The sequence below is a fragment of the Tachyglossus aculeatus genome, chromosome 6 (assembly GCF_015852505.1).
Source record: "Tachyglossus aculeatus isolate mTacAcu1 chromosome 6, mTacAcu1.pri, whole genome shotgun sequence".
NCBI classification, from domain to species: domain Eukaryota; kingdom Metazoa; phylum Chordata; class Mammalia; order Monotremata; family Tachyglossidae; genus Tachyglossus; species Tachyglossus aculeatus.
Window position 1 is genome coordinate 12,897,152 of NC_052071.1, and position 24,686 is coordinate 12,921,837.

The following is a 24,686-nucleotide window of genomic DNA, read 5'->3' on the forward strand; positions in this document are numbered from 1 at the left end:
CCACATCCATCCTCCTAGAGTTACCCCCAGCTGGTTGATTCCTCCGCCGTCGCCAGTTGGAGAACCTCAGGATGGAAGGCCTGAAAGGACCGTCTATAATGTTTTTCCTTTCGTCTGTGCCAACGGGAGGAGCAGGGAAGCTTTCCACGGGCCAGTCTTGGTTAAGGGTGGATCTCCGCTTGCCCAACCCAAGACGTTTGGGAGGATCCTGACTGATGCCCACACATGCAGCGTGGCGTAGTGCACAGGGCAAGGGCCTGACTCCACCCGCTTGTCGGCTGTGTGACCTTGGGCAAGTCGCTTCACTTCCCTGGGCCTCAGTTCCCTCATCTGGAAAACGGGGATTGAAACTAGGAGCTCTGTGTGGGATAGGGACTGTGTCCAACCCAATTTGCTTGGATGTACCTCAGCGCTTAGTACGGTGTCTGGCACATAGTAAGCGATGATCAAATACCATAATGATTATTTTTAAGAAGAGGACGACTGCTGTTGTTCCACAGCTACTCTTGCTGGCTAAGCGAGTGGGTGGAGATCATTATTTGCCCTTTTGTATACGTACTGAGCACCTTCCTCAAAAGGAATATTCGGTGTGCCCTTTCTCCCTCTCTTTTTTCTTTACGATAATTGTTAAACACTTACTATGTGTCAGGCATAGTTCTAAGCTCTAGACTGTAAGCTTTGCTGTGGGCAGCAAATGTGTTTGTTTACTGTTATAGTGTACTCTCCCAAGTAATAATAATAATGATTGTGGAGTCTGTTAAGCGCTTACCATGTGCCAGGCACTATACTAAGCGCTAAGGTAGATACAAGATTATCGGGCTGGACACGGTTCATGTTCCAGATGGGTCTCACAGTCTTAATCCCCATTTGACAGGTGAAGAGACTGAGGCCCAGAGAAGTGAAGTGACTCGCCCAAGGTCACACAGTAGACAAGTGGAGGAGCCAGGATTAAAACCCAGGTCTCTGACTCTCAGACCATTGCTCTTTCCACTACAGTAAACGCTCAATACAGTTGACTGATTCTAAGAGCTGGGGGAGATACAAACTAATCAATTTGGATGCAGTCGATGTCATTCATTCATTCGATTGTATTTATTGAGCGCTTACTGTGTGTACAGCACCGTACTAAGAGCTTGGGAGAGTACAATACAACAATAAACAGACATATTCTCTGCCACAGTGGGCTTATGGTCTAGAGTCTTGAATGCTCTTTTCAATATTTTTGACTAAAATATGTTATCCAACACCATGTTTAACCAGTCTCTCACTCTTCAAAGAAAACTCCGAGTTCCCTTTGGGATTCTGACCCGATTTCACATCTTTACCCCTTCTGAATGCTTGGATTGACCAAGGCCCCTTTTGTTTATCTTCCAAAGTAAGTGAGCAAGATGACCCTTGTGTCGTCAGGTGAGTGGTTCTAACACAGGGCTCCAAGTCTTAGTCCCCATTTTCCAGATGGGGGACCTGAGGCCCGGAGAAGTGAAGCGACTTGCCCGAGGTGACACAGCACACAAGTGTTGTGGAGGCAGGATTAGAACCCAGGTCCTTCTGACTCCCAAGCCCCTGGTCTACCCAACTAGGCCGTGCTACTTCTGGAGACGTCTCCTCTGCCTCCCAACGCCCTGTCCCTTTCTTGACCCAGTAGAGAGTAGAAATGAAAACTGTTTGGCTCCTAAAAGAAATTAAGAGGGGCAATTTGTTTTGAGAAGCAGAGATAAGAAGGGGGGGCGGATTTTCTGGCAACCTCTGCTTGCTGGAAGCAGTAGGCCTCTGAAGAGGGAAAAAAAAATAAGGAGTACATTCCAAAAAGACTGTGGTATTTGACTGCCATTTCTACCTTCCTTTCCCTCCCTAATAACCCCTTCCTTCGGCTGGGCGGGGCAAGACGTAAAAACCCTTTGGCCATGTGTGCTAATTTAAGACCGAAATCTACCACAGGCCCATCCCAAGTTTTTAAAGACTGGGCGCATTATTAGGCTCTTTTTTTGTGTAAGTGTGTGTTACACAATTCCATGGGTAAATCCCCTAGCCAAGACAGAGGGATTTGGGACTGGATGTACAACCGCACACCCTCTCTAATCCTTCTAGCCACGGCTTGCCGTTGGGGTGTTAGATGACTCAAGTTCCCAACAAGAGTCCTTGGCCAGGACTTTTCTCCTATTTTTTCAACCTCAGGACGCTCCCTTTGATGTGCTTCTGGAGAAATGGATCCTCCCGTTTTCAGGGTGAGGTGGAGGAGCTGGTGTCCTCCTCAAGGAAAACTCAAAATGCCAGAGACAGCCAGGTTAGGACTGGGGCGTCCGGAGGCTCTCTTCACACGGAAGCATCACTGACAGGAGGAGGGTTGAAAATCTGACCAGCTGGAAATGTGAGGGTCTGTGGAGGAACCCACACCCAACCTAAGATCAATCAATCAATCAATCGTATTTATTGAGCGCTTACTGGGTGCAGAGCACTGTACTAAGCTCTTGGGCAACATATAGAGACAGTCCCTACCCAACAGCAGGCTCACAGTCTAGAAGGGGGAGACAGAGAACAAAACCAAACATACTAACAAAGTAAAATAAACAGAATAGATATGTACAAGATAAATAAGTAAATAAATAGAGTAATAAATATGTACAAACACATATACATATAAACAGGTGCTGTGGGGAAGGGAAGGAGGTAAGATGGATCTTTGGGGGACAGCGAGAAAAGATGAGTCAAAACTATGTGCAGACACTGTACTAAGCACTTGGGAGTTTGCTTGATTAGGTCTGAGTGAACAACTTTCACGGCTGTGGAAATGCATTAGGAAGCAGTACGGCTTAGGGGGTACAGCACCGGTCTGGGCACGGGAAGGACCTGGGGTCTAATCACGGCTCCGCCTCCTGTCGGCTGTGTGACCTTGGGCAAGTCGCCTCACTTCTCTGGGCCTCGGTTACCTCATCTGGAAAATGGGGATTGAGAGTGGGAGCCCCATGTGGGTCAGGGACTGTGTCCAGCCTCATTAGCATCTACCTAACCCAGCAACTTAGAACAGTATATGACACATAGTAAGAGCTTAATACCATCATCATCATCATTATTATTGTTGTAGTTCATTGCCCCTTGGTTTGCAGATTTCCATTTCCCCAGGTTCTCCCCACAAGGTTCATTAATCTCAGGTTGAACAGGAGAGGGAACCCCCCTACCTCCCCCATATTCTCTCCAGAGAAGCCACCTTGCTCAGGTCTTCCCTTCTCTCAGGAACTTCCTCCCCCTTCCCACCGGGCTGATTGCTGCTCTCCCTATCTACAAGGCTCTTCTGAAAGGACCCACCGCCTCCAGGATGTTCTCCAAGATTAATCTCTCCTCTCCCCCTGCCCTATTCATTCATTCACTTGTATTTACTGAGCGCTCACTGTATGCAAAGCACTGTACTAAGTGCGTGGGAGAGGACAATACAACAACCCTATTCCCCCCTCTTGCTGCCTCAGTACTTTGACACCACCCAGTCATTCAATCGTATTTTTTGAGCGCTTACTTTGTGCAGAGCACTGTACTAATTCCCCCTTTTAGACTGTGAACCCACTGTTGGGTAGGGACTGTCTCCATATGTTGCCAACTTGCACTTCCTAAGCGCTTAGTACAGTGCTCTGCACACAGTAAGCTCTCAATAAATATGATTGATTGATTGCTTGGAAAGTGCAATTCGGCAACAGATAGAGACCATTGTTACCCAACAATGAGCTCAGAGTCTAGAAGGGGGGAGACAGACAACAAAACAAGTAGACAGGCATCAATAGCATCAAAATGGATAAACAGAACAATAGGTATATACACATCATTCATAAAATAAAGAGAATAATAAATATGTACAAATATACACAAGTGCTGTGTGGCGGGGAAGGGGGTAGAGAACTTACAGTCATGTGGGCACTCATTCCCCCCACCAACCCCGTGGCCCTTTAGCACGTATTTAATACTCTATTACTTCCCCCCACTTTTAATTTATTTTACTGCCCACCTCCCCAGCTACACTGCAAACACCTTGAGGGTAGGAATCCTGTCCTTACTCTACTGTACTCTCTCAAGTGTTCTGCACAAGGTGCTCAATAAATACTACTGATGGACTAGAGACTGTCATTCGCCCCCTCCCCACTGTTTCTAAGAATCTAAACTCCCCAAAACAGTTTGATTTGGGGACTAACTAGATCATTTCGGCCCCTGTGTATAGCTTCGGGTGACAGACCAGTCCTGCCTCGCTACACACCACCCTGGCTTTAAACAGAAAAGTAGGCATTTGAGAAAATAGCACTGGGGGTGGGGTGGGGGCGAGGAGGGTCTTCCTCTAGAGATCAGGACCCTCCCTTTACTCTGCAGTAATGCCCTTCGAATGGAGACAAGCGTCCACTTTGAGCCGTGACTAAATCCTGTCAGTTCTATCGTCACGACATCGCCAAAATGCATCCCTTCCTCTCTGTCCAAACTGCTCCCACGTTAGTATAAGCATTCACCCTGTCCCGCCTGGATGACCGCATCAGCCTCCTTGCTGACCTCCCTGCCTCAGTCCACTCTCCATTCTGCTGCCCGAATCTTTATCCTTCGAAAACATTCACAGCGCTCGGTTTCCCGCTCCTCAAGAACCTCCGGTGGTCGCCCAGCCACCTCCACATCAAACAAAAACTCTTCACCTGGCTTTAAAGCAGTCCAACATGTTGCCCCCTCCTACCTCACCTTGCTATTCTCCCACCCGAACCCAAACCACACACTTTGCTCCTCTAATATTACCCTTCTCACCGTACCTGGAGCTCATCTATCTGGCCGCCGACCTCTCGCTCACATCCTACCTCTGGCCTGGAACGTCCTCCCTGCTCATATCCGTCAGATAATTGCTGTCCCCCACTTCGAAACCTTACTGAAGGCATATCTCTTCCAAGAAGCCTTCCCTAAGCCCTCCTCTCTTCTCCCAATCCCTCCTGCACTGCTCTTACTTGCTCCTTTATTCATCTTCCCACTCATCCCCACAGCACATATATCTGTAATTTATTTATTTATTAATCCGTTTATTTACACTAATGTCCATCTTCCCCTCTACACTGTGAACTGGTTGTGGGCAGGAATGTGTCTATTTGTTGTTACACTGTACTCTCCCAAGCCCTTAATACAATGCTATACACACAGTAAGCACTCAATAAATGACTGAATGAATGATTTCACATTTTAACACAATCCTCTGGGAATCTGAGCCTCGACTAGACTTCTTTTCCCTATCCACTAAAGTTCTTTTTTCATCATCATAAAAAGAGAGAAGCACTATAAATTAGAGAAGTGGTGTATCCTAGTGGATAGAGCACGGGCCTGGAAGCCAGAAGGACCTGGGTTCTAATTCTGCCTCTGCCATTTGTCTGCTGTATGATTTGGGGCAAGTCGTTTCACTTTGAGCCTCACCTGTAAAATGGGAATTAAGACTGCGCCCCATGATGGACTGGGACTGTGACCACCCTGATTAGCTTGAATCTACTACCCCACTGCTTAGTACAGAGCCTGGAATATAGTAAATGTGTAACAAATACCATTAAAAAAAAAGGGGGGGGGGGGGAAGAACTCTTTCTTGGCACTGTCCCAAGTTTATACATTCTTTCAGTTCCCCTAAATCTCAAAACGGGAAAATTCTAAATGGCCCTAGATGGCCACTTCCAGATGACAGCAAAAGCGAAGCATTTTGTCAAAGTCTTAATTCTGTCCTTGCAGGTGACAGAGTTAGGCTGAAAGCATCTTCTTTCTAGCCTCTCTCCCGCGCTCCACTCTGTAGCTACTGAACTCTCTCGCTCCCGTCCTTCTCCCAGACTGGAGCTCCCTCTCCCTGCAAATCTACCATAGCAATCAATCAATAAATCGCATTTACTGAGCGCTTACTGTGTGCAGAGCACTGTACTAAGCGCTTGGGAAGTACAAGTTGGCAACATATAGAGACAGTCCCTACCCAACTGTGGGCTCACAGTCTAGAAGTTGGGCTCACAGTCTCTCACATTTCCCCAACCGCAAAATCTTCCGAAAACACACCTCCTCCAGAGAGCCTTCCCCGACAAATTTCCCCCATCCCAGATCACGTCATATGAATGTCCACTTCAGAACTTACATTCATACACTTCTCTTAGTCCTTGTGAATTCATGTTAACATTCACTTATTCATCTTTCCAATCGTATTTACTGAGCGCAGTGTGCACTGTACTAAGCGCTTGGGCGTGTGAGCTCATTGTGGACAGGGAATGTCACCGTTTATGGTTGAACTGTACTTTACTAAGTGCTTAGTACAATGCTCTGCACACAGTAAAAGCTTAAAACTGACACATTCCCCACCCACTATGATTCACGGATTTACCTTTCCACAATTCTGCAATTAATGATTATATCACATCTTCTACTTGCATTTCAACACATGCACTGCACACAGTACTTCGCAAATAGTAGGTGCTCAATAAAAATTACCGAACACCAACTGATTAATAGCACTTAGAAACCCGCGGCTGACCCGACTGTCGCGTATTAGCACATTGCTCGATGCACAGATAATGGCTTAAATACCTGGGCAGGTCATTTCACTTCTCTGGGCCTCAGTTCCCTCATCTGGAAAATGGGGATTGAGACTGTGGGCTCCAAGTGGGACGGGGACTGTGTCCAACCCTATTTGCTTGTATCCACCCCGGCACTTAGTATAGTGCCTGACACATAGTAAGCGTTTAACCAATACCACGATTACTATTAGTAGTATTGCTGTGGGAGAAGAAAGGGTGGAAAGGGAGGATAAAGGGGCCCAGCCCACTGGCTGGGGGAATGCTGAACCCTAGGCAGGGACAACACTGAGAGACCCCGGGCTCCGTGTGTGTGGCCGGACCCCGGGAGAGGCTGCTGGAGGCCAGGCTGAGGACACTTTACATGTACATATTTACTATTCTATTTATTTTGTTAATGATGTGCATAGAACTATAATTCTATTTATTCTATTTTGACACCTGTCTACATGTTGTGTTTTGTTGTCTGTCTCCCCCTTCTAGACTGTGAGCCCGTTGTTGGGTAGGGACCGTCTCTATATGTTGCCGACTTGTACTTCCCAAGCACTTAGTACAGTGCTCTGGCCTTCCCAGACTGAGCCCTACCTCCTTCCCCTCCCCACAGCACCTGTATATACGTTTGTACAGATTTTTTACTCTATTTTACTTGTATTTACTATTCTATTTATTTTATTTTGTTACTATGTGTTGTTTCGTTGTCTGTCTTCCCCCTTCTAGACTGTGAGCCCACTGCTGGGTAGGGACTGTCTCTCTCTGTTCCCAACTTGTACTTCCGAAGTGCTTAGTACAGTGCTCTGCACCCAGTAAGCTCTCAATAAATATGATTGAATGAATGAATGAAAAATGACTGACTGAATGAATGAATGAATGCTGGAACTTTGGCAAAGGGTCATGGCCGGGCCCCAGGCTGAGGGGAAGTTGCAGGATGGGGACCAAGCCGAGGGGAGGCTGCTGGCCCCTGGGCTGAGGGTGCCTGGGGATGGACCTTGGGCTGAAGGGATGTTGCTAGACCTTGGGCTGAGGGTGTGTGGGGCTAGGCCTCAGGCTGAGGGGAGGTTGCTAGACCTTGGGCTGAGGGTGCGTGAGCTAGGCCTCAGGCTGAGGGGAGGTTGCTAGACCTCGGGCTGAGGGGACGTTGCTAGACCTTGGGCTGAGGGGATGTTGCTAGACCTTGGGCTGAGGGGGTGTGGGGCTAGGCCTCGGGCTGAGGGGAGGCTGCTAGACCTTGGGCTGAGGGGAAGCTGCTAGACCTTGGGCTGAGGGGGTGTGGGGCTAGGCCTCCGGTTGAGAAGTTGCTAGACCTTGGGCTGAGGGGGTGTGGGGCTAGGCCTCGGGCTGAGGGGAGGCTGCTAGACCTTGGGCTGAGGGTGCGTGTGCTAGGCCTCGGGCTGAAGGGAGGTTGCTAGACCTTGGGCTGAGGGGGTGTGTGCTAGGCCTTGGGAGGCTGCTAGACCTTGGGCTGAGGGTGTGTGCGCTAGGCCTCGGGCTGAGGGGAGGCTGCTAGACCTTGGGCTGAGGGTGTGTGGGGCTAGGTCTCGGGCTGAGGGGAGGGTGCTAGACCTGGGGCTGAAGGGTGTGTGTGCTAGGCCTCGGGCTGGGGGGATATTGCTAGACCTTGGGCTGAGGGGAGGTTGCTAGACCTTGGGCTGAGGGGGTGTGTGCTACACCTCGGGCCGAGGGTGTGTGCGCTAGGCCTCGGGCTGAGGGGAGGTTGCTAGACCTCGGGCTGAGGGTGTGTGTGCTAGGCCTCGGGCTGAGGGTGTGTGTGCTAGGCCTCGGGCTGAGGGGAGGTTGCTAGACCTCGGGCTGAGGGTGTGTGTGCTAGGCCTCGGGCTGAGGGGAGGATGCTAGACCTTGGGCTGAGGGTGCGTGTGCTACACCTCGGGCTGAGGGTGTGTGTGCTAGGCCTCGGGCTGAAAGGAGGTTGCTAGACCTTGGGTTGAGGGTGGGTGGGGCTAAGCCTTGGGCTGAGGGGGTGTGTGCTAGGCCTTGGGAGGCTGCTAGACCTTGGGCTGAGGGTGTGTGTGCTAGGCCTCGGGCTGAGGGGAGGCTGCTAGACCTTGGGCTGAGGGTGTGTGGGGCTAGGTCTCGGGCTGAGGGGAGGCTGCTAGACCTTGGGCTGAGGGGGTGTGGTGCTAGGCCTTGGGCTGAGGGGAGGGTGCTAGACCTTCGGCTGAGGGTGTGTGTGCTAGGCCTCGGGCTGAAAGGAGGTTGCTAGACCTTGGGTTGAGGGTGGGTGGGGCTAAGCCTTGGGCTGAGGGGGTGTGTGCTAGGCCTTGGGAGGCTGCTAGACCTTGGGCTGAGGGTGTGTGTGCTAGGCCTCGGGCTGAGGGGAGGCTGCTAGACCTTGGGCTGAGGGTGTGTGGGGCTAGGCCTCGGGCTGAGGGGGTGTGTGCTAGGCCTTGGGAGGCTGCTAGACCTTGGGCTGAGGGTGTGTGCGCTAGGCCTCGGGCTGAGGGGAGGTTGCTAGACCTTGGGCTTGAGGGGAGGTTGCTAGACCTTGGGCTGAGGGTGTGTGGGGCTAGGTCTCGGGCTGAGGGGAGGCTGCTAGACCCGGGGCTGAAGGGTGTGTGTGCTAGGCCTCGGGCTGGGGGGATATTGCTAGACATTGGGCTGAGGGGAGGCTGCTAGACCTTGGGCTGAGGGTGTGTGTGTTAGGCCTCGGGCTGAGGGGAGGGGATATTGCTAGACCTTGGGCTGAGGGGAGGTTGCTAGACCTTGGGCTGAGGGAGTGTGTGCTAGGCCTCGGGCTGAGGGGAGGTTGCTAGACCTCGGGCTGAGGGTGTGTGTGCTAGGCCTCGGGCTGAGGGGAGGTTGCTAGACCTCGGGCTGAGGGTGTGTGTGCTAGGCCTCGGGCTGAGGGGAGGGTGCTAGACCTTGGGCTGAGGGGATGTTGCTAGACCTTGGGCTGAGGGTGCATGTGCTAGGCCTCGGGCTGAGGGGAAGCTGCTAGACCTTGGGCTGAGGGTGTGTGTGCTAGGCCTCGGGCTGAGGGTGTGTGTGCTAGGCCTCGGGCTGAGGGGAAGTTGCTAGACCTTGGGCTGAGGGGAGGTTGCTAGACCTTGGGCTGAGGGGGTGTGGGGCTAGGCCTCGGGCTGAGGGGAGGCTGCTAGACCTTGGGCTGAGGGGGCGTGTGCTAGGCCTCGGGCTGGGGGGATATTGCTAGACCTTGGGCTGAGGGAATGTTGCTAGACCTGTTGCCAATTTGTACTTCCCAAGCGCTTAGCACAGTGCTCTGCACATAGTAAGCGCTCAATAAATACAACTGCTGATGATGGTGATGATGACCTCGGGCTGAGGATGTGTGTGCTAGGCCTCAGGCTGAGGGGAGGCTGCTGGACCTTGGGCTGAGGGGTCCCGGATGTTGCCCTGCCTGAGGGGAGACCGTTACCCCCAAGCTGAGGGTCCCCGGATGTTGCCCTGCCTGAGGGGAGACCGTTACCCCCGAGCTGAGGGACCCCGGATGTTGGCCGGCCTGAGGGAAGGCCGCTGCCCCCGGGCTGAGGGTCCCCGGATGTTGCCCGGCCTGAGGGTCCCCGGATGTTGCCCGGCCTGAGGGTCCCCGGATGCTCTGGGGCTGAGGAGCCCCCCGCCTTCCCGCCCTCGCTTACCAACGCACAGCTCGAACACGTAGGCGTAGTAGGCCCAGGCCACGACGAGGACGATGATGAGCACGGGCAGCCAGGCCAGGGCCCGCCGGCAGCCGCGGCACCCAAAGCCCCCCGACGGGGCCATCTTCCTTCCTCCCTCTCTCCGCCCGACGCTCGGCGCATGCGCGCTCGGCGCTCGACGCTCGCCGGCCTCGGGGCGGGGAGCCGGGCGGCGCATGCGCGCTCGGCGCTCGGCGCTCGACTGCCTCGGCCTGGGCCGGCCGCCCCTGGCGCCGCAGCGCCACCTGCCGGCCGCCCGCCCGCCTGCACGGCGCCCCCTGCCGGCGCCAATGTCCGCAATCGCAATTGGTATTTCAACCGTTCGTTCAATCGTCATAATAATAATAATAATAGTAATAATAATAATAATAATAATGGCATTTCATTCGCTCGGTCAATCGCAAGAATCATAATAATGGTGTTCCCTTCAATCAATCGTAATAACCATCATAATAACGGTATTTCATTCATCCACATTGAACCCTAATAAGATGGCATTTCGTTCGTTCATTTAATAATAATAATAATAATACTAATACTGGCATTTCATTCACCCATTCGATCGTAATGATAATAACGGCATTTCATTCATTCGATCAGTCGTAATAGTCATAATCAATCAATCAATCGTATTTATTGAGCGCTTACTATGTGCAGAGCACATTAATATTAATAATATTAATAATAATAATGCTATTCATTCATCTATTTGATCATAATGATAATAATAATAATGCTATTCATTAATCCATTTAATCGTAATGATAATAATGGCATTTCATTCATTCGATCAATCGTAATAATAAGAATAACAGTGCCATTCATTCATCCTTTTAATCGTAATGATAATAATGGCATTTCATTCATTCGATCAATCGTAATAGTAATAATGATAATAATAATAATAATGCTATTCATTCACCCACTCGATCGTAATGATAATAATGGCATTTCATTCATTCGATCAGTCGTAATAGTAATAATAATAATAATAATAACATTCGATCGTAATGATAACAATGGCATTTCATTCATTCGATCAGTCGTAATAGTAATAATAATAATAATAATGCTATTCATTCATCCATTTGATCGTAATGATAATAATGGCATTTCATTCATTCGATCAGTCGTAATAGTCATAATAATAATAATGCTATTCATTCATCCATTTGATCGTAATGATAATAATGGCATTTCATTCATTCGATCAGTCGTAATAGTCATAATAATAATAATGCTATTCATTCATCCATTTGATCGTAATGATAATAATGGCATTTCATTCATTCGATCAATCGTAATAGTAATAATGATCATAATAATAATAATGCTATTCATTCATCCACCCGATCGTAATGATAATAATGGCATTTCATTCATTCGATCAATCGTAATAGTAATAATAATAATAATGCTATTCATTCACCCATTCGATCGTAATGATAATAATGGCATTTCATTCATTCGATCAGTCGTAATAGTAATAATAATAATAATAATAATAATAACATTCGATCGTAATGATAACAATGGCATTTCATTCATTCGATCAATCGTAATAGTAATAATAATAATAATGATATTCATTCATCCATTTAATCGTAATGATAATGGCATTTCATTCATTTGATCAATCATAATAGTAATAACAATAATAATAATAATGCTATCCATTCATCCATTCGATCGTAACGATAATAATGGCTTTCATTCATTCGATCAATCGTAATAATAATAATAATAATAATAATAATAATAATAATAATGCCCTTCATTCATGCATTCGATCGTAATGATAATAATGGCATTTCATTCATTCGATCAATCGTAATAGTAATAATAATAATGCTATTCCTTCATCCATTCGATCGTAATGATAATAATGGCATTTCATTCATTCGATCAATCGTAATAATAAGAATAATAATGATATTCATTATCCATTCAATCGTAATGATAATAATGGCATTTCATTCATCCATTCAATCGTAATCATAATAAAAATGGCACTTCATTCATTCATTCAATAATAATGATAATAATGGCATTTCATTCATTCTAGACTGTGAGCCCACTGTTGGCTAGGGGCCGTCTCTCTATGTTGCCAACTTGTACTTCCCAAGCGCTTAGTCCAGTGCTCTGCACACAGTAAGCGCTCAATAAATACGATTGATTGATTGAATGAATGAATAAACAATAATAACAATAATAGTAGCAGCATTTGTTAGGCACTTACTATGTGCCAGCTGTGTGACTTTGGGCAAGTCACTTCACTTCTCTGGGCCTCAGTTCCCTCATCTGTAAAATGGGGATGAAGACTGTAAGCCCCCCGTGGGGCAACCTGATCACCTCGTAACCTCCCCAGCGCTTAGAACAGTGCTTTGCACCTAGTAAGCGCCTACTAAGTGCCATTATTACTATTATGTGCCAGACACTGTAATAATAATAATAACAATAACAAGGATAATAGTATTTGTTAAGCACTTACCATTCATTCAATCGTATTTATTGAGCGCTTACTGTGTGCAGAGCACTGTACTAAGCGCTTGGGAAGTACAAGTTGTGTACCATGTACCATGGTACATGTACCATGTGCCAGACACTATAATAATACTGCTACTACTACTACTATATGTTGCCAATTTGTACTTCCCAAGCGCTTAGTACAGTGCTCTGCACACAGTAAGTGCTCAATAAATACGATTGAATTAATGAATACTACTACCATTACTAATAATAATGATATTTGTTAAGCACTTACTATGATCCAGGCACTGAAATAATAATAATAATAATAATAATAATAATAATAATAATAATTAATAATAATAATGGCATTTATTAAGGGCTTACTACGTGCAAAGCACTGTTCTAAGCGCTGGGGGGGATACAAGGTGATCAGGTTGTCCCACGTGGGGCTCACAGTCTTAATCCCCATTTTACAGATGAGGGAACTGAGGCACAGAGAAGTTAAGTGACTTGCCTATGGTTACACAGCAGACATGTGGTGGAGTCGGGATTTGAACCCATGACCTCTGACTCCAAAGCCCAGGCTCTTTTCCACTGAGCCACGCTGCTTCAATAATAATAATAACAATAATAATAATAATGATGATGATGGTATGTATTAAGCACTTGCTATTGTGCCAGACACTGTACTAAGCACTGGAGTGGATACAACCAAATTGACTTGAAATAATAAGAATAAGAATAAGAATGGTATTTATTATTCTTATCATTATCAATAATAATGATTATTAATAATAATGGCACGGTGGGATTTATTATTCTTATTAATAATAATGGCATAATAAACTCCATTATTATTCTTATTAATAATAATGGCATTTTTAGCACTTACTTTGTGCCAGACACTGCAGTAATAATAATAATGGTATTTGTTAAGTGCTTACTATTTGCTAGGCACTGTACTAACAGTAATAATAATAATAATAATAATGGCAGGGGCCTGAGAGCCAGAAGGTCATGGGTTCTAATTCCGCTCCGCCCCCGCCAGCCGTCTGCTCTGTGCCCTTGGGCAAGTCACTTCACTTCTCTGGGCCTCAGTTACCTCACCTGGAAAATGGGGATTGAAATTGTGAGTTTCAAGTGCTCAATAAGTACGATTGAATGAAATATCATCATTATTATTATTATTATCATCATGGGGGAGGAGGAGCAGCATGGCTCAGTGGAGAAGAGCATGGACTTTGGAGTCAGAGGTCATGGGTTCGAATCCCAGCTCCGCCACATGTCTGCTGTGTAACCTTAGGCAAGTCACTTAACTTCTCTGATCCTCAGTTACCTCATCTGTAATTTGTTATTATTACTGAAGCGCTCAATAAATACGACAATGAATTCATGCGCAGACACACACTGATTATTAGATCAATCTCTGGACTGGAGACTCAGTGTGGGCGGGGAACGTGTCTGCCAACTCTGCTGGTCTGTACTCTCCCAAGTACTTAGTACAGTTATTATTATTATTATTATTTTTATTATTATTACTGAAGCGCTCAATAAATATGACTGAATGAATGTCTGCCAACTCTGCTGGACTGTACTCTCCCAAGTACTTTGTACAGTTATTATTATTATTATTATTATTACTATTATTACTATTATTATTATTATTATTAATATTATTACTGAAGCGCTCAATAAATACGACTGAATGAATTGGTGCACAGACACACACTGATTATTAGATCAATCTCTGGACTGGAAACTCCTTGTGGGCGGGGAACGTGTCTGCCAACTCTGCTGCACTGTACTCTCCCAAGTATTTAGTACAGTTATTATTATTATTTCCCAAGTACTTAGTACAGTTGTTATTATTATTATTATTATTATTATTATTACTGAAGTGCTCAATAAATACAACTGAATGAATTCATGCGCAGACACACACCGATCATTATATCAATCTCGGGACTGGAAACTCATTGTGGGCAGGGAACGTGTCTGCCAACTCTGCTGGACTGTACTCTCCCAAGTACTTAGTACAGTTATTATTATTAGTATTATTATTACCACTACTACTACTATTATTATTATTATTATTACTGAAGGCTCAATAAATACAACAATGAATTCGTGCGCAGACACACACTATTAGATCAATCTCTGGACTGGAAACTCAGTGTGGGCGGGGAACATGTCTGCCAACTCTGCTGCACTGTACTCTCTCAAGTACTTAGTACAGTTATTATTATTATTATTATTATTACCACTACTACTACTATTATTATTATTATTATTACTGAAGGTTCAATGAATACAACAATGAATTCGTGCGCAGACACACACTATTAGATCAAACTCTGGACTGGAAACTCAGTGTGGGCGGGGAACGTGTCTGCCAACTCTGCTGGACTGTACTCTCCCAAGTACTTAGTACAGTTATTATTATTATTATTACTATTATTATTATTACCACTATTATTATTATTATTAGTGAAGCGCTCAATAAATACAACAATGAATTCGTACGCAAACACACACTATTAGATCAATCTCTGGACTGGAAACTCAGTGTGGGCGGGGAACGTGTCTGCCAACTCTGCTGCACTGTACTCTCCCAAGTACTTAGTACAGTTATTATTATTATTATTATTATTATTACCACTATTATTATTATTATTATTAGTGAAGCGCTCAATAAATACAACAATGAATTTGTGCGCAGACACACACTATTAGATCAATCTCTGGACTGGAAACTCAGTGTGGGCGGGGAACGTGTCTGCCAACTCTGCTGGACTGTACTCTCCCAAGTACTTAGTACAGTTATTATTATTATTATCATTATTATTATTATTATCACTATTATTATTATTATTATTATTACTGAAGCACTCAATAAATACGACTGAATGAATTCGTGCGCAGACACACACCGATTAGATCAATCTCTGGACTGGAAACTCAGTGTGGGCGGGGAACGTGTCTGCCAACTCTGCTGGACTGTACTCTCCCAAGTACTTAGTACAGTTATTATTATTATTATCATTATTATTATTATTATCACTATTATTATTATTATTATTATTACTGAAGCACTCAATAAATACGACTGAATGAATTCGTGCGCAGACACACACCGATTAGATCAATCTCTGGACTGGAAACTCAGTGTGGGCGGGGAACGTGTCTGCCAACTCTGCTGGACTGTACTCTCCCAAGTACTTAGTACAGTTATTATTATTACTATTATTATTATTATCATTATTATTATTATCATTATTATTACTGAAGCGTTCAATAAATACGACTGAATGAATTCGTGCGCAGACACACACTGATTATTAGATCAATCTCTGGACTGGAAACTCAGTGTGGGCGGGGAACGTGTCTGCCAACTCTGCTGGACTGTACTCTCCCAAGTACTTAGTACAGTTATTATTATTACTATTATTATTATTATCATTATTATTACTGAAGCGTTCAATAAATACGACTGAATGAATTCGTGCGCAGACACACACTGATTATTAGATCAATCTCTGGACTGGAAACTCAGTGTGGGCGGGGAATGTGTCTGCCAACTCTGCTGCACTGTACTCTCCCAAGTACTTAGTACAGTTATTATTATTATTATCGTTATTATTCTTATCACTATTATTATTATTATTACTGAAGCGTTCAATAAATACGACTGAATGAATTCGTGCGCAGACACACACTGATTATTAGATCAATCTCTGGACTGGAAACTCAGTGCGGGCGGGGCACGCGTCTGCCAACTCTGCTGCACTGTACTCTCCCAAGTACTCAGTACAGTTATTATTATTATTAATAATAATAATAATAATAATAATAATAATAAAGTGTGCAGGAGGAAGCAGCACGGCCCCCTTGCTAACACGAGGGGGAGCCGAAGTCCCTTCCATTCAGTCCTGGATGAGCAGAATTCAGTTCCAATCCCTGATTGTCTCTGTGGGCCAAGGTCATTTTGGCCTTTTTTCCCCCCTTTTTGGCCGCTGTGGAGTCACGAAGTTCATTTTAAAGATGACAGCAAAGACCCGGGTGAAAATCTGGGCAAGTCACTTCTCTGTGCCTCAGTTACCCCATCTGCAAAACTGTGAGCCCCACGGGGGACAACCTGATTAGCTTGTATCTACCCCAGCGCTTAGAACGGGTGCCTGGCCCATGGTAGGTGCTTAACAAATGCCATCATCATTATTAGGATGACTAATAATGATCGGTAATCATTATTATAATTATTATCCCATGTTAGGCGCTTAACAAACGCCATCGTCATTATTATTATTACTAATAATGATCAGTAATCATCATTATAATAATATATACATTATATAACATATATATAAACATAAACATAAACATATATATAAACATATACATATATACACACATAAACATATACATATATATAAACATATAACATATATATAAATATAAACATAAACATATATATATAAACATATATATATAACAATAATAAGATTGTGCACCCCCCGTGGGACAACCTGATCACCTTGTAACCTCCCCAGTGCTTAGAACAGTGCTTTGCACATAGTAAGCGCTTAGTAACTGCCATCATTATTATGATTAATTATTATATTACATAATATATTATTACATTATTAATTATTGTATATGATTATAACATATTCATTCATTCAATCGTATTTATTGAGCACTTACTGCGTGCAGGGCACTGTACTAAGCGCTTGGGAAGTACAAGTTGGCAACGTATAGGGACGGTCCCTACCCCACAGTGGGCTCACAGTCTAGAAGGGGGGGACAGACAACAAGACAAAACATATTAACAAAATGAAATAAATAGAATAAATATGTACAAGTAAAATAAAATAATAAATATATTATATTATTATTATATTGTATTGTTATTATTGATGATAATTATTACTACTACTACTAATAATGACATTTATACTGTGTGCAGGGCACTGTACTAAGCGCTTGGGAAGTACAAGTTGGCAACGTATAGAGACGGTCCCTACCCAACAGTGGGCTCACAGCCTAGAAGGGGGGGACAGACAACAAGACAAAACATATTAACAAAAGAAAATAAATAGAATAAATATGTACAAATAAAATAATAAATAAATAGTATATTATATCATTATATTGTATTATTATTACTGATAATAATTATCATTACTAATAATAATAATGACATTTATTAAGCACTTACTATGTGCAAAGCACTGTTCTAAGCACTGGGGAGGTTACAAGGTGGTCAGGTTGTCCCACAGTGGGCTCAAAGTCTTAATCCCCATTGTGCTGATGAGGGAACTGAGGCACAGAGAAGTTAATCAAACAATCAATCAATCAATCATATTTATTGAGTGCTTACTGTGTGCAGAGCACTGTACTAAGCGCTTGGGAAGTACAAGTTGGCAACATATAGAGACGGTCCCTACCCAACAGTGGGCTCACAGTCTAAAAGGGGGAGACAGAGAACAAAACCGAAACATACTAACAAAATAAAATAAATAGAATAGATATGTACAAGTAAAATAAATGAATAAATAAATAGAATAATAAATATGTACAAACATATATAGATCATCATCATCATCAATCGTATTTATTGAGCGCTTACTGTGTGCAGAGGACTGTACTAAGCGCTTGGGAAGTACAAGTTGGCAACATTCAGAGACAGTCCCTACCCAACAGTGGGCTCACAGTCTAAAAGGGGGAGACAGAGAAGAAAACCGAAACATACTAACAAAATAAAATAAATAGACTAGATATGTACAAGTAAAATAAATAAATAAATAGAATAATAAATATGTACAAACATATATAGATATATACAGGTTCTTGCCCAGTCACACAGCTGACAGTTGGCAGAGCCGGGATTCAAACCCATGGCCTCCGACTCCAAAGCCCGGGCTCTTTCCACTGAACCACACTGCTTCTCTTCTTGTTATTTAATATTATTATTATTATTATTAATAATATTGTTATTTAATATTATTATTACAGTGCCCGTGCTCTAGCCGCTACGCTATCGCTTGGGAAAGTACAACAGAGTTGGCAGACAGGATCTTTGGGGATCCCCATCTTCAAACAACTTTCAGTCTAGAGGGGGAGGCAGTCATCATCATCATCATCAATCGTATTTATTGAGCGCTTACTGTGTGCAGAGCACTGTACTAAGCGCTTGGGAAGTACAAATTGGCAACATATAGAGACAGTCCCTACCCAACAGTGGGCTCACAGTCTAAAAGGGGGAATTAAAAGAAATTACAGATGGGGGAAGGAGCCCATATCCTAGTGGATAGAGCCCGGGCCTGGGAATCAGAAGGACCTGGGTTCTAATCCTGGCTCCACCACTGGTCAGTGGGGGGACCTTGGGCAAGTCACTTCACTTCTCCGGGCCTCCGCTCCCTCACCTGTAAAATGGGGGTGAAGACTGTGAGCCCCACGCAGGACAGGGACTCTGTGCAACCCGATTTGCTCATATCTACCCAGCGCTTACTACAACGTGCGGCATTCGTTCATTCAATTGCATTTATTGAGCGCTTACTGTGTGCAGAGCACTGTACTAAGCGCTTGGGAAGTTCAAAGTAAGCACTTAACAAATACTGCAATTATTATTACTGATTGAAATCTTTGGCCTCGAGAGAGCTCTTGACACTGAATTCCTTTCAAACTCTGCCTCAGTCTCCCTTTCATTCATTCATTCATTGCACATTCAATCGCATTTATTGAGCGCTTACTGTGTGCAGCGCACTGTACTAATCAATCAGTCAATCAATCGTATTTATTGAGCGCTTACTGTGTGCAGAGCACTGTACTAAGCGCTTGGGAAGTACAAAGTAAGCACTGAACAAATACCGCAATTATTGTTACTGATTGAAATCTTTGGCCTCGAGAGAGCTCTTGACACTGAATTCTTTTCAAACTCTGCTTCAGTCTCCCTTTCATTCATTCATTCATTGTACATTCAATCGCATTTATTGAGCGCTCATTCACTCATTCATTCATTCATTCAATCGTATTTATTGAGCGCTTACTGTGTGCAGAGCACTGTACTAAGCGCTTGGGAAGTACAAGTTGGCAACATATAGGGACGGCCCCTACCCAACAGCGGGCTCACAGTCTAGAAGGGGGTGACAGAGAACAAAACAAAACATATTAACAAAATAAAATAAATAGAATAAATATGTACAAATAAAATAGAGTAATAAATCCGTACAAACATTTATACATATATACAGGTGCTGTGGGGAGGGGAAGGACGTATGGGGGGATGGGGAGGAGGAGGAGGGGGCTCAGTCTGGGAAGGCTTCCCTCTCTCTCTGACTCTATAATAATAATAATGATGATGATGATGGCATTTATTAAGCGCTTACTATGAGCAAAGCACCATTCTAAGCGCTGGGGAGGTTACAAGGTGATCAGGTTGTCCCACGGTGGGCTCACAGTCTTAATCCCCATTTTCCAGGTGAGGGAACTGAGGCCCAGAGAAGTGAAGTGATTTGCCCAAGGTCACACAGCTGACCATTCAAACCCATGACCTCTGACTCCAAAGCCCGGGCTCTTTCCACCGAGCCACGCTGCTTCTCCAATTTCCTTAGCTTCCTCCCGCTTTTCTCTCTTTATTTCTCTTGTACATTTCCTCTTAGCTTCTGATTGATTGATTGTATCTCATGATCACTTTTCTCTTTCCCTCTGGCTCCATCTCTGTTTTTCCCTGCCTCTGTTTCCGTCTCCACCTCCGCCTCTCCATCTCTCCCCTTCTCCCTCTTCCCTTTCAAAGAGTTCTTATCACGGGGGTCCCGGGCAGGTGTCCAGTCCCGGAGAAATGTCCCACGACCGAAGCGGCTCGGGTCATCGCCCCCCCGCTCTACTTTCGTCCGGTCCAGTTTGAAATGACTCAACCCCACAGGTTCCCATTGCGTTCCTGGGAGAGACCATTCCACGGTTTAGTCATCTGCGAGTTCGAACAATTTTCCAACCCCGAGGCCCAACTTTTCCTCCGCTTCATTGCACGCCGTTACTCCCGGTTGGACTGTCCACCCATCCCTTCCCCTTCCCAGGGTCTCCTCCCTTCCAGGCCTGACCCTTGAGGAGCCCGGCCTGGACAGCTCATCCCATCCCATCTTCCTCCCGCAGCTCCTGGGACTGGGATTTCTTCCTCTCTCCCTTTCCCCGTCAGCAGGGTTTTCCACAAAAAGTCCGGCCTCCTCCGCCTGCCGGACGGAATCCGGCTCACGTCCTCAATCAATCAATCCATCAGTCATATTTATTGAGCGCTAAGTGCTTGGGAAGTACAAGTTGGCAACATATAGAGACAGTCCCCATTTTCATATGAGGTAGCTGGGGCCCAGAGGAGTTAAATGACTTGCCCAAGGTCACACAGCAGACAAAAGGCAGGGCTGGGAGGGGAACCCAGGTCCTTCTGACCCTCTGGCCTGTGTTCTATCCACTAGGCCACACTGCTTCCCAATGATTTCACAGCTTCTTCTTCCAAATGGGTTTCTTCTCAGGAGGGCTAGGCTGCTCTTCCAAGGAAGCAGAATGGCCTAGTGGGTAGAACAGTCTCAGAAGGAAGGAGAACCGGGATTGAATGTTGCCCACTTGGACTTCCCAAGCGCTTAGTACAGTGCTGTGCACACAGTAAGCGCTCAATAAATACGATTGATTGATTGATTGAATCCCCATTTTACAGATGAGGAAACCGAGGCGTAGAGAAGCAATGTGACTTGCCCTCGGCCCGACTAAGCCTTCTTATCTTTTCAGCTCCCTCCTGCGCCACCTCGCCTTGCTCCTTTCGTGGCTCAGTGGGAAGAGTCAGAGGTCGTGGGTTCAAATTCCGGCTCTGCCGACTGTCGGCAAGTCCCTTCACTTCTCTGGGCCTCAGTTGCCTCACCTGTAAACTGGGGATTAAGACTGTGAGCCCCCCGTGGGACAACCTGATCACCCTGTAACCTCCCCAGTGCTTAGCTGTTGGGTAGGGACTGTCTCTTTATGTTGCCAGCTTGTACTTCCCAAGCGCTTAGTCCAGTGCTCTGCACACAGTAAGCGCTCAATAAATACAATTGATTGCTTTGCACATAGTAAGTGCTTAATAAATGTCATTATTATTATTATTATTATTATCCCCTCTCCAAGCCCCATGGCATTTGTATCCAGATCTGTAATTCACATATTTCTATTCACGTCTGTCTCCTCCTCTAGACTGTAAGCTCATTGTGGGCAGGGGAACGTGTCTGTTATATTGTTGTATTGTACTCTCCCCAGCGCTTAGTACAGTGCTCTGCACACAGTGAGCGCTCAATAAATATGATAGACTGACTGATCATTCCTAGGCTTCAATTTCACCTGTCTACTTGTTTTGTTTTGTTGTCTGTCTCCCCCTCCCCGTTGTCGGGTAGGGACCGTTCTCCACATGTTGCCGACTTGGACTTCCCAAGCGCTTAGTACAGTGCTCTGCCCACAGTAAGCGCTCAATAAATACGATTCAATGAATGATTGTGAAGTGGGGTTCAATCCCTGTCTCCCTTCCTACTTAGACAGCGAGCCCCAACTTGGGCAGAGACCTGCCCTGATCATCCTGTCTCTTCCCAGCGTTTAGTACAGTGCTCGGCTCCTAGTAAGCGCTTTCCGAATATGACAACTATTATGACAGGACTAACCTTCCAGTCCAAAAGCCATCCACCCGGCAATGTTTCGGCGAAGCTGGCGGTGTCCGACTCTGGGAGAGGCCCTGGCATCCTTCCCCTCGGAAAATCCTTCATCCCGGCTGGATCACTTCTGGGAATCCGAACCCATTTCCCCGATCCCCTCGCATCCAGCACGGGCGGCCCTCACCGGGAAGCCCTCCGGCCTCTCCCCTCTGCGCCCGCGTGGAGATTATGGAGATCAATTAATCAATCGATCGATGGCACTGAGCAATTCCTGCTGCAGAGCACTGTACTGAGGCCTTGGGAGAGCACATTGCAACAGAGTTGGCACCCACATTCCCTGCCCACAACGAGCTTACATCTTGGGGGGGGGGGGGACAGACATTAATATATTAATATCCATAGATAATTTAGAATATATAATTTAGAGATATGTCCGTCAGAACTGCGAGGTCAAGGGTGTGGGGGAGATAGGGCGAGGCTTTGCCCTCCTAAGCGGGAAGCATAATTACATCACGTGGAGGGCTTCTCTGGTTTCTCTTTTAGACTGTAAGCCCACTGTGGGGTAGGGACTGTCTCTCTATGTTGCCAACTTGTACTTCCCAAGCGCTTAGTACAGTGCTCTGCACTGTAAGCGCTCAATAAATACGATTGGTTGATTGATTTTCCCAGAAGGAAGAGCCCTGGGGGTCTGTTCCGAGCGGTCCCTAGACTCAGGCTGGGTTTGGGTTCTTAATAATGATGATATATATTATGATATAATGATATATATATGATATAATGATGATATATATAATGATGTACTTCCCAAGCGCTTAGTACAGTGCTCTGCACACAGTAAGCGCTCAATAAATACGATTGATGATGATGATGATGATATAATAATAATAATAATAATAATGGTATTTGTTAACTGCTTGCTATGTGCCAAGCACTGTTCTAAGCCCTGGGGTAGATATAACAATAATAATAATAATAATAATAATAATGATGGCATTTATTAAGCGCTTACTATGTGCAAAGCACTGTTCTAAGCGCTGGGGAGGTTACAAGGTGATCAGGTTGTCCCTCATGGGGCTCCCAGTCTGCATCCCCATTTTACGGATGAGGTAACTGAGGCACAGAGAAGTGAAGTGACTTACCCAAAGTCATCATCATCATCATCATCAATCGTATTTATTAATATAAGGTAATTGAGTTGGACACAATCCTTGCCCTACACTGGGCTCCCAGTCTTCATCCCCATTTTCCAGATGAGGGAACTGAGGCCTAGGAAAGTGAAGTGACTTGCCCAAGGTCACACAGCTGACAGGTGGCGGAGCCAGGATTAGAACTCATGTCCTCCTGATTCCCAGGCCTGGGCTCTAAACCCTGGGCCACGCTGTTTACCTTAATTTATCATTTGTCGTTCATATTCGGTGCCCAGCGCTTAGAACAGTGCTTTGCACATAGTAAGTGCTTAATAAATGCCATTATTATTATTCTATTCATTCATTTATTTATATTAATGTAGGTCTCCCCCCTAGCATAATAACCATTATTATTATCATTCTATTCATTCATTTATTTATATTAATGTAGGTCTCCCCCTCTAGCATAATAATCATTATTATTATTATTCTATTCATTCATTATTTATATTAATGTAGGTCTCCCCCTCTAGAATAATAATCATTATTATCATTATTATATTCATTCATTTATTTATATTAATGTAGGTCTCCCCCTCTAGAATAATAATCATTATTCTTATTATATTCATTTATTTATTTATATTAATGTAGGTCTCCCCCCTAGAATAATAATCATTATTATCATTATTATATTCATTTATTTATATTAATGTAGGTCTCCCCCTCTAGCATAATAATCATTATTATTATTATTCTATTCATTCATTTATTTATATTAATGTAGGTCTCCCCCTCTAGAATAATAATCATTATTATCATTATTCTATTCATTCATTTATTTATATTAATGTAGGTCTCCCCCTCTAGAATAATTATCATTATTATATTCATTTATTTATTTATATTAATGTAGGTCTCCTCCTCTAGAATAATAATCATTATTCTTATTATATTCATTTATTTATTTATATTAATGTAGGTCTCCCCCTCTAGAATCATCATCATCATTATCATTATTATATTCATTCATTTATTTATATTAATGTAGGTCTCCCCCTCTAGAATAATAATCATTATTCTTATTATATTCATTTATTCATTTATATTAATGTAAGTCTCCCCCTCTAGAATAATAATCATTATTATCATTATTATATTCATTCATTTATTTATATTAATGTAGGTCTCCCCCTATAGAATAATAATCATTATTCTTATTATATTCATTTATTT

The 24,686-nt window shown here is 44.5% G+C and overlaps 1 protein-coding gene across 1 annotated transcript in view; it reads right to left on the reverse strand.

Moving 5' to 3' along the window:
• ZDHHC15 (zinc finger DHHC-type palmitoyltransferase 15) overlaps positions 1-10,274 on the reverse strand; it is a 56,336-nt gene extending 46,062 nt beyond the window's left edge. Inside the window, exon 1 of the mRNA XM_038748137.1 lies at positions 10,151-10,274. Within this exon, the coding sequence (XP_038604065.1) occupies positions 10,151-10,274 (124 nt within the window). The remainder of the gene's footprint in view (positions 1-10,150) is intronic.
• Positions 10,275-24,686: the final 14,412 nt, after the last annotated feature.